Source organism: Amblyomma maculatum, chromosome 1, assembly GCF_055883805.1.
Source record: "Amblyomma maculatum isolate TAMU_Amacu chromosome 1, ASM5588380v1, whole genome shotgun sequence".
In the NCBI taxonomy this organism is placed as follows: domain Eukaryota; kingdom Metazoa; phylum Arthropoda; class Arachnida; order Ixodida; family Ixodidae; genus Amblyomma; species Amblyomma maculatum.
The window spans coordinates 105,215,339-105,231,700 of NC_139344.1; the positions used below are offsets into that span (position 1 = coordinate 105,215,339).

At 43.1% G+C, this 16,362-nt stretch overlaps 1 protein-coding gene across 3 annotated transcripts in view; it reads right to left on the reverse strand.

The window, feature by feature from the left end:
• The window catches only part of Megf8 (multiple EGF like domains 8), a 211,678-nt gene that overhangs the window by 98,932 nt on the left and 96,384 nt on the right, over positions 1-16,362 (reverse strand). For all 3 annotated transcript variants that reach the window (XM_084588754.1, XM_084588753.1, XM_084588756.1), the window contains exons 20-22: positions 12,662-12,903; positions 9,822-10,109; positions 977-1,141 (exon numbers count right to left, since the gene is read on the reverse strand). In XM_084588754.1, coding sequence (XP_084444880.1) covers positions 977-1,141; positions 9,822-10,109; positions 12,662-12,903 — 695 coding nt within the window. The remainder of the gene's footprint in view (positions 1-976; positions 1,142-9,821; positions 10,110-12,661; positions 12,904-16,362) is intronic.

Here is a 16,362-nt window from a genome sequence, read left to right on the forward strand (position 1 = left end):
TGCACATATAGACATGTGTAGACAACACCATGTTGCAATAATTTATTCAAGGAGTGTAGTCAATCATTCATTAAATTATCACTCTGATATCTCAAACTCAATTGCTGCCTTAGCTCATTTTTTATTCATATCCTCATATTCACCCAACTATCAGACTTTTAATCATTAAAAGTAGCTAAGTTTTCATGTGCCAAAGTTACATTGTGGACTGTGAGTCACCGTATGACAAAGAGCTCCGAAATAATCCCAACAACCTTGGCTTGCTTATTGTGCTAGAAAATCTCAGCATGATAACAATTCACCATATCAAATCCCCTGAAATGTCACCACCAAGGCTACGATAAAGCCTGCAAGCATTCTGTCATCATTATCAAGCCTTATGTATCGAAGGTTGGGGTACAGAGAGAGATTACGTAACAGGGGTACATTCTTGGCAATGCAAAGAAGAATACATGGCACAAAAAAAAAAAACATTAAAGGGACACTGAAGGGAAATGGTAGGTCAGGTTAGAATGATAGGTTAGTGTAACACAATAGTAAACATGTTATTTTTATTGGAAACAATGCTTTCATAACTATGTTATTTTTATTGAAAACTGCTTTCATAACTAAAAAAAAAAGCAAGAAGCAAAAACACGTGGCTCCATCACTGGCAGATTCCCAAAGCCGCCATTAGTGACATAAATACAAGACCTCTCAAGGAATGCTCAAGACCTCTCAAGGAACCGTCAATGTACGAGGACAGCAAATATGTCAAGGATGCGAAGTCTCATATTCAAAACAGTGCCAAACAGGAAAAGGAGAGATAGGCTAATTGTAAGCATGAGCACTGAATCATTTTGCATGGCGCCAAATTTCAGGCCCATTCGATAATTCAAACTTTCGGTTAATTTCAACATTTTTCCTGGTCCCTTGAAGGCCGAATTACAAGAGTTTACTGACTCAGCAGAAATCCGATAGTTTCACTTCCACTTACCGGAACGCGAGTCCAGGTGTAAAAGTCTGTGGCAAATTTCCAGAAGTCACCAAGAACTCCTGTTGCATTAAGGCCACCAAAGATGTACATGCTACCAGCTACCATCGCAGCTCCATGGAAGCGACGAGCCGTGGGAGCCTGGCCTACCTCCCTTGACACGTTCAGCTGAAACATGAGAAACCAAATATCATGGAGGCTAAACAATGACTCCTGTGCCATATCTATCACATCTACTATACCAAGTTCAGTTCAGTTCAGTCGTTCAGTCATGTCCGACTCTTTGTGACCCTATGAACCATATCACACCACGCTTTCCGGTCTCTCACTATCTTCCTGACATCACATAACTTCATCTGCAGCGCCTCGAGGATGCCATCCAACCATCACATTCGCTGCCTACCCCTTCTTCGGTGACCCTCAACCTTTCCCAACATCAAATCTTTCTCCAGCGACTCCTCTCTTCTCATCAGATCACCAAAGTAGCTCAGCTTTAACTTTAGACTTTGACCCTCCAATGAGCAGTTAGGGTTTATGGTCGACAATATCGACTGATTTGATCTTCTGGCCGTCCAAGGAACTCTCAAGATTCTCCGCCAGCACCACAATTCAAACGCGTCAATTCTTCGGCGGTCAGCATTCTTCACAGTCCAACTCTCACATCCATACATCACAACTGGAAATACCATACCACGAGTTATACGGATCTTGGTTGGCAGACTAATGTCTCTGCTCTTTACTAGGCGGTCAAGGCTAGCCATGGCTCTCTTTCCCAAAAGTAGGTGTCTCCTAATTTCATGGCTGCAGTCTGCTTCCAGGGTTATCTTGGAGCCCAAGAAGAGAAAATCTGTCACAGCTTCCACTTCTTGTCCCTTGATGCTCCAGGACTTGATGGGGCAAGACGCCACGATCTTTGTCTTTTTAATGTTCAGTTTAAGCCAAAACTTCTCTCTCTTCTTGTACGCGCATCAGAAGTCTCTTGAGTTCCACTTCACTTTCTGCCTTAAAGTGGTATCATCTGCATATCTAAGGTTGTTGATACGTTTCCCAGCAATCTTCACTCCAGCTGAAGACTCGTCCAGACCGGCCTTCCTCATGATGCACTCGGCATATAGGTTAAATAGGCAGGGCGACAGTATGCAGCCTTGTCTCACTCCTTTCTCAATCGGAAACCAATCAGTAAGACCATGCCCAATTCTGACTGTGGCCTCTTGCCCTTCATACAGGTACCCGAGGAGATAGATGAGGTGATTTGGAACTCCCATCTCTTGGAGAGCTTGCCACAATCTGCTGTGATCTACGCAGTCAAATGCTTTCGCATAATCAATAAAGCAGAAGTAGATGGGTTTTTGGAACTCTCTTGTTTTTTCCATGATCCAGCGAAGGTTGGCAATCTGGTCTCTAGTTCCTCTGCCCTTGCGAAACCCAGCTTGCACGTCCGGAAGCTCCCGGTTCACATACTGCTGCAGCCTACCTAGGAGGATTTTCAACATCACCTTGCTAGCATGCGAAATAAGCGCGATCGTGCGGTAGTTGGAACAATCTTTGGCACTGCCTTTCTTTGGAATAGGGATGTAAAGTGACCTCCTCCAATCCTGTGGCCATTGCAGGGTTGTCCAAATTTGCTGACATAATGTATACAGAACGTTAACAGTGTCGTCATGGTTGAGGTTTTGAAGCAATTCAGCTGGAATGCCATCAATTCCGCTAGCTTTGTTCTTAGCAAGGCTGGCTAAGGCCCATTCAACTTCTCTCTTCAGGATGCCCAGCTCGAGATCAGTAATCACAGCCGTCTTATGTTGGGTTTGCCCATCCGGGTCCTTCTTGTACAGTTCTTCTGTGTATTCCTGCCACCTCTTCTTTATCTCTGAGGCTTCAGTGAGGTCCCTGCCTCGTTTGTCCTTTATCACGCCCAGCTTAGCACAGAAGCTTCCTTTGATATCTTTGTCTTATACAGAGCTCTTGTGTTCCTCAATTGGCTGTTGTCTTTAACTGCTTGGCACTGTATATTCAGGAAGGCATTCTTATCTCTTTTTGCTATTTTCTGAAAATCCGCATTGAGAGCCTTGTATCTTTCTTTTTCCCCCATAACTTTTGCCATCCTCCTTTCCTCAGCTATTTGCAAAGCCTCTTCAGATAACCAGTTTGCTTTCTTGCATTTCTTTTGCTTTGGAACTACCTTAGTAGCAACTTCTTGTATTATATCAAGCACATCAGTCCACATCTTTTCAGGCTCTCTGTCTTCTAGATCTAATTCTTGAAATCGATTCGTCACGTCAACAGCATATTCTGATGGAATTTGATCCAGATCATACCTGAAAGGCCTTCTAGTTTGCTGCGTTTTCCTCAATCGAAGCTGAAATTTGGCAACAAGAAGCTGATGATCGGTGCCCCAATCGGCCCCAGGCCTTGTTTTTACTGCTTGTATAGTGCTTCTCCATCGCTGCCGGCAAAGAATATAATCAATCTGATTCCTGTACAGACCGTCCAAAGAAGTCTATGTGTACAGGCGCCTCTTGTGCTATTGAAAATGAGTATTCGCTATGGTCAGGTTGTTTTCTTGACAAAACTCTGCTAGCCTCTGCCCAGCTTCATTTGGTTCACGAAGACTGAACTTGCCTGCAATTCCGGATATTTCTTCACTCCCCACCTTAGCATTCCCGTCTCCAATGAGAAAAAGGACATCTGATGAGGGAGTGCGGTCTACCAAAGTATGGGCTTTTATGTCTCATAATAGGTATTAATGCAGACATAAATGAACACAACAGACAGGCTCTCCAGAGCAAACTATAGCACATGTGCGATGCCAGTGCACATTAAAGAGCCTCAAGTGGTTGAAATTTCCGGAGCCCTCTACTACGGCGTCTCTTATAGCCCGAGTTGCTCTGTTACGTTAAACCCCATAAAACAAACAGACAAACATATAGGACAGGTTCATCACAGCATTAAAGGGAAGCTGAAACACTTTTTTCAGAATTTCATGAAGTGCGTGCATTGAATATTGGGTGCGAGGACATACCGTGGCGCCACCTCTCGGAAGCGCCCGCATGACGAAGTAAGTGGGATAACACACGTTGAACGGGTGCTGTAGGATGCTTTCCTAGGCAGTTCAGTTGCGCGTTAGCATTACATCCGTTTATTTATTTAATATATACCTTGGTCTGGTCCTGATAAGCTTATTTCGAGGTATGAGACCCACTCATTCGGCAAAAAAGCCCTTCACCAAATCAGAGTTATCGTAGTTGGCGAGCTTTACTGCTACAACAGCGCGCTTCGGCTGCAGCATTTCTGGAAAAAAAAAATAAACTGAAGCTACCACACAACCAGTCAGATGTAAGTAGTCAGTGCACAGGTAATGGGATTCCTGTGCAAGAGCAGATGACTGTCAGGAGCTGAAAGATGTTGAGTGCCTTCGCATAGCCGGCGGAAGCGGCACCGTTAGCTTGCTCCCTTGTACGTATAGTAGCAAACAAGTTTCACTGCGGGAATGGCATGGATTAATTTAGCAAGTGTTAAGACGTGTTCCATGCAGCGAATTCTTGCGTACAGATTACCGTCATTGGCACTCTTGATTAGAGCGGATATTTGTTTTTCCCCTACACAGTAGGTCCTTCTTTTTTTCTTTTTTTTTTTTTTACGCATATCTCGATCAGCACATTAAAACATGCATGCAATGCTCTATCTTTCGTTTATTCACGGACTCTGTCATTTGAAATTAGTACTGAAGACGCTGAGTGAGACAACTCACCATGCATACCGCTGCCCGAGGCGGCAGGATCTTCTATAGTTCACTTCAGTGAAACTTTCGTATCAACGTGTTCATTCAGAATAATTTAAGACCTTCTGGTCTTCGCACGATCCCTCCTTTCTTTCGGAGGGTACTGCTCTATAAAGAAGCCAGCATTTTTTCCATTCTTCCAGATATAGTATCGTTAGAATTCACAAGTCATAAGCGCAAATTAAAACGTGCGCGCTGTTTCTTCTGCCGCTCACAGAACTATTAGCGCCAACTCTATATGGAGAAAATCTCGCTTGCTGAAATGTCTGCAGCGCACATCATGAAAATGATCACTCGCTGATTTGCCCATTTAAATTTTAATGAAGGATGGAGAATTCTGTGAGCTTATATTTTGGGTAGCGATGGGAGCTTGCGCCGGGTTCCCTCGCTTACGTCTGGGTATAGAGCAGTAACGGACCATAGCAGCAGCTTAAATAAACTTCAGCAGCCTCAGTAACGATACAAGATCAAAACGTGCAAGGCTGGCACTCTATATCCAACCCAAACTACAGAAATAAACGCGAGTATTAGTTTTTAAAACGCACAAAATCAATCAAGCGTCTGCTTCAGCAGCAGTAAGAGCAGTTGATCACGTGATCCCACTTGCTCCCCTAGGTCGACACTAGCGCCGTTCGCTCCAGTGGTGGCGCTCGCGCCCAATATATGAAACTAGTAGGTTAAACTCATGAAGTGGTTTTGCACTGCCATTTAAGGATATCATGTAATCAACTATTAAAGTGGCAATGATCTTCAGGCTCCTCCTCACAGCAGCCAAACAATGTGGAGAAAGTTGGTGATGACATCATTACTGGCAACGTTTCAAATTTCAACTCTTTTCACACAATTTCTTTTGCGAGTCGACCAATGCCCACATGCAACTCCTCACTGGCTTTACCTTCGTTCGCATTGATTTTCATCCTCAGAGTAAGCATTTATGAGTTGGAAATGCATCACCTAAGCAGATGACGCCATCATCGGTGTGCCTACTTCACACCATGTGCTACGGAGAAGCCTAAACGCTGAAAAAGTTTTATTTAATGATTATGGTGCCAATTTAAATGCCAGAGCAAAACGACTTGGCGTGATCTACTATCAGCCTTCACAGATTTGACTCTTTCCGTTCAGTTGAATTCTAAAACCGCTTCAGCTGCCCTTTAAGATCATGACAATGACACTGGAAAAGACCACGTGTGCAGTCACAGTGCCTAACAATATATACATATTTGTTTATTCTATAAATGTTTCATGTTTCCTTGCTTTACTTCTATTCAGGTTACTAAAAAACATAACTGAATGAATGCAATGTTCCACTGGGTGCACATGCTGCATGATTTTCTTTTGTTATGCTATCTACACCTTTACACAGGCCAAGTTGGAAATCAGTGCGCACATGCTCGCTGAAACATCTTAAAAGATTGGAGGTCCCTTAAGCTCCTCTTCTAAGCCTATGATGCGGCAGCATTAATCATTCCTGTTTTCAATTCCCCTTGGAGACCCACTATGTGTACTTTGCTACTTGCTTAATCACTAATCACTTAATTAGTGCCTCTATTTTCTCTCATATAGTCATTAGTACACAGTCATAAGTTACCACATCAGGTGGAGGACTGCCTGAAGCAGATATAACACTCCGCTTTAACCAAGTTGTACAAACGGGCCTGCGTAGCCTAGGGGTGACATGCCTGATGCACGACCCCCTCTCGAAGAAGATATCGTATTTACCCAATTCCAATGCGCACCTTTTTTGGGGGGGAAAAATAGGTCTTAAAATTGCATGCGCGCTAGATTCAGGCACAAACTGACTCTGCCTCAGAGCTGCCGAGCGTCATTGCTATTATGCGATGTGGCAGCTCACTTGTTGCTGGCAACCATGGTACAGTGAAATCTCGTTACTACGAACACCACATTAACGAACTTTTCAAATTAACGAATTTTTTAAGAATCCCCGGCAGATTTGCCATGTTTTCAATGTAAAACTATTTCAGAATTACGAATTTCAAAATAGCGTATATTTCAGAATAACGAACGTATTTTATTTCTTGTTCGATAATTTTGGAACATCAGTATTACGAATTTGGCTAAAATTAACAGCACCGCAGCTTGCAACTCTCGCGTAAAACGAAACAGAAACCGCCGTTTCTGTGTGTTTGGTCCGTGGGCTGTAGCTATCATCATCAGGACATCTAGGACCAGCTCCTAGCGCCACCATGAAGCTATGGTTTATTACACAGTAGCCAGCAGGCCTAGCTGCCTGCGTTTTTTTTCTTCCTGTGTTGTGTGTCGTACGCGACTCGGTCGTTCGTGCGTTCGCGCGTGCGGGACGGTATTTTTTTTTTTTTTTTGCCGCTGATTATCTTATTGCGAAGTTTGTGCGAGATTGGCGATGATATTAGCCAGCGAAGTGCTAAGAAGATATGAACGCAGCTGCTTTCACTGCAAGAAATCGACGCAGGGAAAAAGCGATTCGGCCTCTACAGACAGCTAGCATTGCCCCGTCGACTGCCGCGATCATTATAAAAGACCGAGACAAGATTTTCAAAGTTCAGGGAGCATTGAAGATGGAGTCATAAAAAACTCCGATGTGTTTTTTATTTTTTTTTTTTTGCACATGGACAAAAAGTCTGTACTTTCATCGCTCGGTGCAATCACGCACGCGATGAGGTGTTCCGAAAAGCGGAAGGTGTATGTGCTGTAGTGGTGTAATTTAGTGCGCGGTCGTGTTTGCTGCACGCGGCAGAAGAAAATAATGAATTTCTTCAAATCAATCAGCTTTGGAGTTAGTGCAACCTTTTCACTTGAGGTTTTGCTTGTCTACACACGTGCCTACTGCCAAGGTACGTCATTTTCATACCTAGGTTTGACCACTGGCTTATAATCGCAGATTTTTCATTACAACGATATTTCAAAATAACGAATGATTTTTCGCAGTCCCGCGGGATTCGTTATATCGAGATTTGACTGTAGCACATTCGCACACTGCTTTTTGTGTCGCAAGAACCATTTGCGGTGCTGTCAATGTGCTCGACCCCTAGGCTATATTGTCTGAGAATGAATGCAGCAGCCACAAAGACGAGCCGTGCCTGGCACTGGAATAGCTTTAAACTAAAGGCTATTCTACTTGTGGAAGAAAGTCGCAAAAGAGATTTCTGCCTTCACGACATGTGGAATTTCTAATGTCATGGACGGCACTGATGATGAGATGTTGCGGACTCAAGAGTGACAAGGAGCTTTCTGAGAGTGACAATGAATGAAGTTCAGGAGAATAAACAGCCTGTTTCCATCTGAAAATACAATAATGTTCGCACATCTTTTTCTTTCGTGGAAATGACAAGCCCGTAGAAGAGCAGCTAGCAGTTCTTATTTTTTTTTTTTATTTGGTTCAATAAATCAAGTGCATAATAGAATCAGGGGCATGTTAGACTTGGGTAAATACAGTGCCCAAGTTGGCAGCTCATGTCAACATGGCCATTTTATGTGGTCTTGTGACGTTGTGGGAAACAATCTCCTACAGTTCTCTTAAAGTCTGCTTGAACTGGTGCTAGGAAATGAAGCCAAATTGAGAATATTGAAAAATGTATACAGAAAAAAACCGCTAAGGCTGGCCCGCTGGCTTAGCTCTCGGTTGTGTTTTTAAAGTCTTGTATGAAGCTATGACAATGAACACTCAGTTGTATTATACATCAATACTGCACATGCCCTGTGCCAAAATGGCTTAACGAGGCAATGGATCCTGCACATGTAACCAACAACCCAAAGTAAAGAGCAAAGAGAAAGAAATAGGCAGGATAAGCACCAAAACACCATTACACTAAAAATGTGTTCTGGAAGCAAGGCTGAGAGAGTTGAGGATGACTGTAGCTCAACTCCACTCTGCTAATTTCGAACCTTCCTTTTGACACGTATACATTTTGCAGCATTACGTGATCTTAGCTTTTTTTTTTTCTCCAATTCTGTGGCATCAGTGTTGTCTGCAACTGCTAGTTTGCACTGTGCATGAAAAGTGCCACTAAACCTTGAAAATACACCTCTGCTACCAAATCTGGAAGGCGTATGCTGCTGCAGCTTAACGATTCCAGCACAACAATCATGTTTGCAAAGTCCTATGTATCTGCCTTATACAATGTCGTTCCTGTAGGCAATCACCTACTTAAACACCTATGTAGTTGGTTCAGCTAAGGTGACAGATACCATGAAGTAGCACTAAGGAAAAATAAGGAGCATGCTGTACACCTAAACGGCAGGTGAAGAATATTTAGAATTCAACAAGCTTAAAGGGACAAGTGCATGGAACTTGCAGGTAAGGAATGCTAAGTATTTTTCTGCTAGCATTTGAAGTGGTAACGTGATTGCCAAATACAATGACGTAGGTGTTTAGACTTCTCTGCAGAGCACAGCACAAGGCTAGGGTCGCAAAAATGAGGTCATGTACAGCGGTGCTACACGTCAGGTGAAGATACGGTTGCTTGTAGTAATAATATAAGTGACGCCGAATGTATAGCCCATGAAGCGTTGTTCGTTGTTTGCCCATATGTGATAGCATGTGACGAAGCCAATGAAAATAAAAACATTCAGCAATAATGACGTCATCACGAGGTTTACAGCACACCACCAGCGTACTGAGGAGAAGGCTGAGCTCTGTCATGGTTTTAATCTGTGATTGTGACTATTTTAAATGCTTCGAATTCTCTCCTTACAAACATTGTAAATTTGGATTGTTGAACCTTGTCCAAACATCACAAAACCCCTTCAGCTTCTTATAAGCAGGTTCAGAAGGAATGCCCAGCAGTGCTGCATAGGCTCAAAGGAGAAGCCAGCCTACCTTGACGAATGAGTTTACACATGAACATAAATTGTTTTGCTTTCATGCCAGAGCTAACACTACAACACCTGCATTGCCCACTTGTAACCAATCTACCAATCTGTAAATTTTGTGTTTTCCCTTTTTACCAATTAAGTCATGCTCAGTGAGTGTTAATGGCAGTTTGAATGATAGTCACTGAATGAAAGATTATACGCAGACTAGCTGGATCAGCCATCAAAAAAAGAAAGTGCATAAAGTGGCATGCCTACCTTCTTCCAACGGTCAAAGTCAAGATCATAAACATAGAGTTCATCGCTGTCACCCCGGGCAGGGTCCATGCCGCCAAACAGCCACAATAGGTTGGGCTCCAGAGAGAGCAGTGAGTGGCCGAGGCGTGGGTGGGGAAGCTCAGAGGTCCCTCCAGCACCACCTCCATGGACTTGACCAGTAAGTCGCTCCAGCTCAAACAACAGGCTCCACGAAACCTGCCCAGGCACCAAAGCTTGACCACAATCAGCACCGCCATACTGGTCCCCACAGTGGCAAAGCCGGTATCCCTGCAGCCACAAGACGACCAACACTTGTCGCTCTCAGTGGTTTCAATGAAAGAAGACTAGATGGCATTGAGAACTGACCAATTAGTGCCAAAATGGCAAAGCAAACAAAATAAATGCCCCATGAGCAGATGTTACCATTCATGTGAATATGTACATAAAAACACTGACATTACAATAAAAGCCTCTTAAATTGAATTTCGGGGGACATAAGATAAATGTTAGAATTACCTGAAGTTATAATTACCAAAGGATGCTGAAGAAACTAACAAGAACCGCTTGTGTATTCACAAAAATATTTAGTGAAAGATTGGGCAATGGTTGACTGCTTTTGAGATGAGAACAGAGCAACAATTACCAGAACTGCCCAACAATGTTAAATGCCTCTGCAGCATCCTTCAAGATGTGAGGCTGACGCAGTGGGGTTCCCTCACAAGCAGCTGCATCAAGTGTGAACAGGGTTCACACAAAATATGAACAGCACGTGACAACCGCCCATTTCAGGTGACTTTACGAGCTCTGACTTCAGCTTGGATGATGAAACAAGCAAATACCAGCCGGGAACTTTGAACTTCAACTGGTGGCCCAAGAAAAGCATACTTTCAAAAACAGCTCGCTCTGTGTGCCTGCCGTTTCATTTGCTTTCGCTAGAGTTTCAGTAATGATGCCAGGGTTTCAGCAACAAAAAAAGCTTTGGCACGTGAGGTGGCTGCTACAGAACTTCAACAAGTTCGAAGCTAGTTCAGCCACATTGATGGCAAACTAGAGTGCACTCTGCCACACTCTGCAAATGTGTACACCATAAACTACAAACAGCTAGAAAACACGAAAACTGTAACCTGTGCTCTAAGCACAAAAAGACTGAGGTGAAAACAAAAGCTTTTATCAATTCAGAAATGTTGTTATGAGAATAGTGCATCTTCAAAATGGACTTGAGCAGATACCACGTTAGTTCCTTAGTAATTTGGTTTCTATGCATTATGTTAGCGCAATTGGGACAAAGGGTATGTCAGACTCACAGCAATTGCCATGGGAACTCAATGGTGACCCACTGCTTCAAAAACAGATAAAAAAAAAAACTGCAGAAAGGCGCGCCAAATTTTTATACCTAAGAAACAGTGTAGCATAATTTGAATAGTTGGAATTATTTTTATGGCAGTGTTTTATTTTGATATTCATTCCTTTTTTTTTACTTTCAAGGTGTTTTTTTGAGCAAGTTAGCTGAGTGGCGCAGAGTAATATTTATTCTTCGTGTCACGTATAAAGTTAAAAATATTTGTACATAATATTTGTATGCATCTGACTGACTGCCTTTACATTATTTTATTTTCTAAAGTAAGAAAGAGGCATCGTAAAATATTTTGTATATGTATTCTGAAATAATATTAGTTCTTTTTTAAACTTTTTGTTAATTCGTTTTCTCAAAAGTGTGCAAAAGAATATTTTTTTCAAGTTATGTATGTAAAGTAAATATTACTGACGTGTGAAAAAAAAAAGAGTACAGTTCGGTGCATATTACACCAAGGTTGTTTATACACGGCATTTAAAAGAAAAAAAAAAAAAAAAGCTTTTTTTCCAAGACCACTCAGAATCGCCTGTTTTTCGACCGTCCTGAAAAAAGTTAAGGGCCATCTGCTATTGTGCCTCCACAATACATGCCCTGTCCTCACCCATACTTTCTAGACTTCGACCAGGATATCATTAACTCAAATTCGTTCCCAGACCCAGGCTATTCTCTTTCTATCTCTTCATGTTGCAGATATCATTTTCCTTTCCATAGCCTGCTGTGTTGTCCTCGTTTTAAGTTAGAGGCTTTTCGTTAGCCTCGATGTTCTTGCCCCATAAGCCAGTACTACTCGTAGAATATTAGTTAGTATATGTATACTTTCCTCTTCAGGAATACTGGCTTCATGAGCCAGATCTGTGGTTACTGCTTGCATTAAGTAGGTGCATTCCTTACCATTTTCAATGCTTTGCTGCCTATAAATAAATTCGGTTCAATTCCGAGGCTGCTGAATAACAATACAGTGAACACGTTTGGCATACTAATGTACTGAAAGCTGAAATTCTGCTCTTGATTTTAAAGCGATAAGTTTGTGCACAAAAATTTGCCAGCAGACACTGCATGATTGTTTGACAAAAAGAAAGACAATTTCACAATGCCATTTAAAAACCTTACTTTTGAGTAAGGCAAAAGCAACACCAAAAAGCACTAGTTAAACAGCAAATACCCAGCTGATCAAAGTGGTGGCGCAAATAAAAACCATTGCTTTTATAAAAAAAGAAAGAGCCACAAGGAACCGCTCAAAGCTTGATACTGACAAAATGAAAAAGAGCAGTACACTAGGAGTTGTTGTTCGTATGACAATGGATGTCCATATCAACAGGAATATAACGCAAGAAGGATTGTACTGAATTCCCTAGGTGACAAGTTCCTGCTTTTTCATTTCGTATGACCTATGCAACACCTGGTAACACTGGCTGCACTCAGTTAATAACTTGATAACATTCGCCCACCTTTTCACAAAGCCAATAAGTTGACAACGTTCGCCCACCTTTTCACAAAGCCCATGGCTGGCTGAACACTCATTGGGGCAGCTGGCCACCTGGCAGTGGCTGCCCACATAGCCACGACTGCATGCACACTCCCCACTGGGGCTGCACACACGCTGTGGCTCAGACAAACAGGTGGTGGGGCAGTCCAGGCGGCGGAAAGTGGCACTAAATCCCTGAGGCAGGCGGCCACGTCGAAAGTACACTGACAGCCAGCCTGTTGGCGATACCAGGGTGATGGGTGCTAGGCAGAAAGAAAAATGTAGACAAGATAGTCAAATGTAGTGCAAATGGAAGGTAAAACTTAATAACACACCTCTAGCTGCTAGCTGGTTGCTCATCAAACACACTGCAGAAGGCTCGTAAAATAAAGAAATATATGATGCCCGATTTCATATGGCACAAATCTGACTAACAGCAAACTTCCTTCTGTCACAATGTGCCCCCTGCACATATGCCTCCCACTTAGTGTGAAAAGCAGGTGAGCTTTCACAGTACAGCAGATTCCCATTAAGATGAACGCAGTTGAGATGAATTTTCTGATAACATGAACGACCTGAGACCACTGATAGATTTTCCACAGGACTAGATTACAGTGATCTGTCATACTCGACAGTTTGACGACTGCGCCATTAATGCATGGAAGCGGGGGACCGCTTTTGCAGTGACGCAGGCGCCGCAATGCCGGAGGTGCTACCAGCAACAGGAATACAAGCCATCTAGAAGCTATACATCTGTGATTTCTGTGTTCTTTAACTAACTAACCCAGAATAAAGAGCCACGTGCGCAGTCATGAACAAATGTTAGCAGGATATGGTTAACAAGAAAGATGTCATTTCTGTGCTGCCTTGCTACCAAGTCGGCTGGTATTTGTTCCAGAGGATGGAACACACAAGTGTCCTTATGCATCCATGATTTTCACTGGCCTACTTTATCCGACTGTGCAAAAGTATCAATGTTTTCCCATAGATCTGTATCACACAAAATTTAGTTCATAATCATGCATCCATGATTTTCACTGGCCTACTTTATCCGACTGTGCAGACGTATCAATTTTTTCCCATAGGTCTGTATCCCACAAAGTTTAGTTCATAACTGTACATAACTGCCTTGCTCAACACGCACAGTTGCACAGTATGGAACACGTTTTTGTGCTCGAATTTAAGTACCCTGATATGTTACTTAGTGAAAATTAATTGATATTTGATGCATATACGAGTAATATTTAATTTTGCCCTCACATATAAAGACAGCAGATATACTTCTGTTTAAATAACACAACGTGACAAAAAAGTCTGAGTGCGAAAGCATGGTGCATATTGTTCCGTCTGTGACTATACACTGCCTTTGTGTTTTTTTCATGCCAGTGTACAAATTAGGAAATGTATTATTAATCACAGAGGATTTTTTAAGATAAAACATCACTCGTGCGCTGATAAGCACAACACATAAAAAAAAAGGTGTTAATAACAAGCCCTTATTTGGAAGCATGTGTTGCGGTTCACACATAAACAGTTGCCGACCAATTTATCGGACTGCTTATTTTTCAGATCAGCCTGATTATTCGGACTCTGCCATGGCACCGTCACATGCTCCATAGAGTCAAAATATCACGCCGACCAAAATTTCGGATGTTTGAAATTTTTCTTGTTTGATTTTGAGGACTTTTTCACTTGATCGTAAATCAAAAGCTATGAAAACTTGCCACTTCACTAACATTTCGTTTTTCTGCAACCTCAAACCTGCATTGCATGCATCCCGCATATCTGCTATACACTCAATAACAGGCACCGCTAACTGTGGGGAGTTAATGGACTTGTTACTTCCCGAAGTCAGGCGGTAGCTGTACGGTTCTGTCGACCAACGGCGACAGAGCTCTGCCCGCCAGAAGATTGGTCAGTGAGCGTGAGCATGCTTCTATCATGTGACCACACAAACACACATCACGGCTTGTGTGTAATTGGGAAGAAGAGAGCCAGCAGCAAGCGTCGCTGCGGTAGTGGCATGAATCCACGTGCAGATGGCAATGCGGAAGCACGGAGTAAAACAAAAATTGCGCATCTGCATAATGCCTCGAAAAACGCCCGCTGCCAACTGACAGCAGGCATTGGTTTTAGTTCATTTCGCAATACACCGGGTGTCTCCCCTAAACAGGACCTCCGAGAGAGCTTTGCATTGCTAGGAGCAGATGGTTGCTGGAGCTCGCGAAAAAGCATCATTTTCTTTTTTGAAACCAACATGCACAGCAGATGACTTTTTTTTTTTAACTTGGGTTAAAGAAAAGGGGCTGACTCAGAGCAGCGTGGGAAGAGCGAGGCTCCACCCGAACTGATTTGGCAGTGTCTGGTGCCTCTTTTTGTTTGAATATTGTGCTGCTCCGACAGTTGAGCAGTTTTCCCGCTGTCGCCACCAAGCTGGACAGGAGACTGGCTGTGAGAACGAGCTGGACACAGAAACAGACTGACCAGTATTTAAAGCTGCTCAGCGCATAAAGTAATGTTTTTACTATGAATTAGTTTCTTTGGACTGCCTGGTTTTCCGGACGCTTTTTCCGCCCCTTGAGTGCCCAGAATATCAAGCTGTTTGTGCATTCGCTAAACCACTGATTGAAGCTAACACCACAGGATTCAGCCTTCCCACAACAAATCGTAATTCCCTCCAGAATATGCCGGTGACGATAACTAAATCTAGTCGCTTCCACCTCTTCATACCTCACTACTGCTTATGTGTTGCTGAGCGACCAACATAGCATTCCTAGTGCACGTCGTGCCTTCTCTCGGGAGCTAGTGGTCGCAAGGGTGACCTGGGACCGTGTTCCGTGTTTGTGTCGTTATCGAAAGTGTCGCTATCTCACGTGACCTCGAGTCATCTGATTGGTGGAAACGCCGGAAGAGGATGTTGCCACCAATTCTGGTTCTAGCGTTTTCACCAATCAGATGACTTGAGGTCAGGTGAGATAGCGACATTTTTGATAACAACGCAAACTTGGAATACGGGCCCTGCTCTTCGATGTCTGTCTTCACACTGGCCAATCTTCTACAGCGCTATAACTTAATGTAAAGACAACCTGCTTAAGATGAACTCCTTAGCGTGCCCGTTGATTAAGATGACTTTTCACAGCAACCACAAGCCAAGCCGACACTGAGTAACTGTGTCACAGAGAGTCAGCACAGCACTGTCAAGAAAAAAAAGGTAGTGGGGGAGGGCACACTCCAGTCCCAATTTAAAGAGTATGATGAGGCAACATTAACGGTTCCTGTCTGTGGCTCCCTTTGCGACGCCTGTTTGCGTACATGCACTTCGCAACTCGTGTAATTGCTTAATCCGTGCCTCAATTATCTCTCACATACTTTTTAGCAAACAGTTGTAAGCTGCCACAATACATAAAAGACCACCTGACATAGATATAAGGACACTTTACCATGCCATATGAAATGTGCCTGCATGGCCTAGGGGTACCATGTCTGATCCTGAATGCAAGGCTCCTGGAGAGTTCGATACTCTTCCCCCTTCTATAAAAAATGAGAAGCCAGGGTTGGCAGTTCCTCACAAGTCGGCCATGTCATGTATGTGGTCACATGATGGTGCACAGCTCTAATACCCAATCAGTGTCCGGTCATGTCAGCTGCCAACTACCACCTGCGAAAGCTGTACTCGTAATTTCATGCCAACAGCACTGACACCAGATTTTCGCACAGTGCTT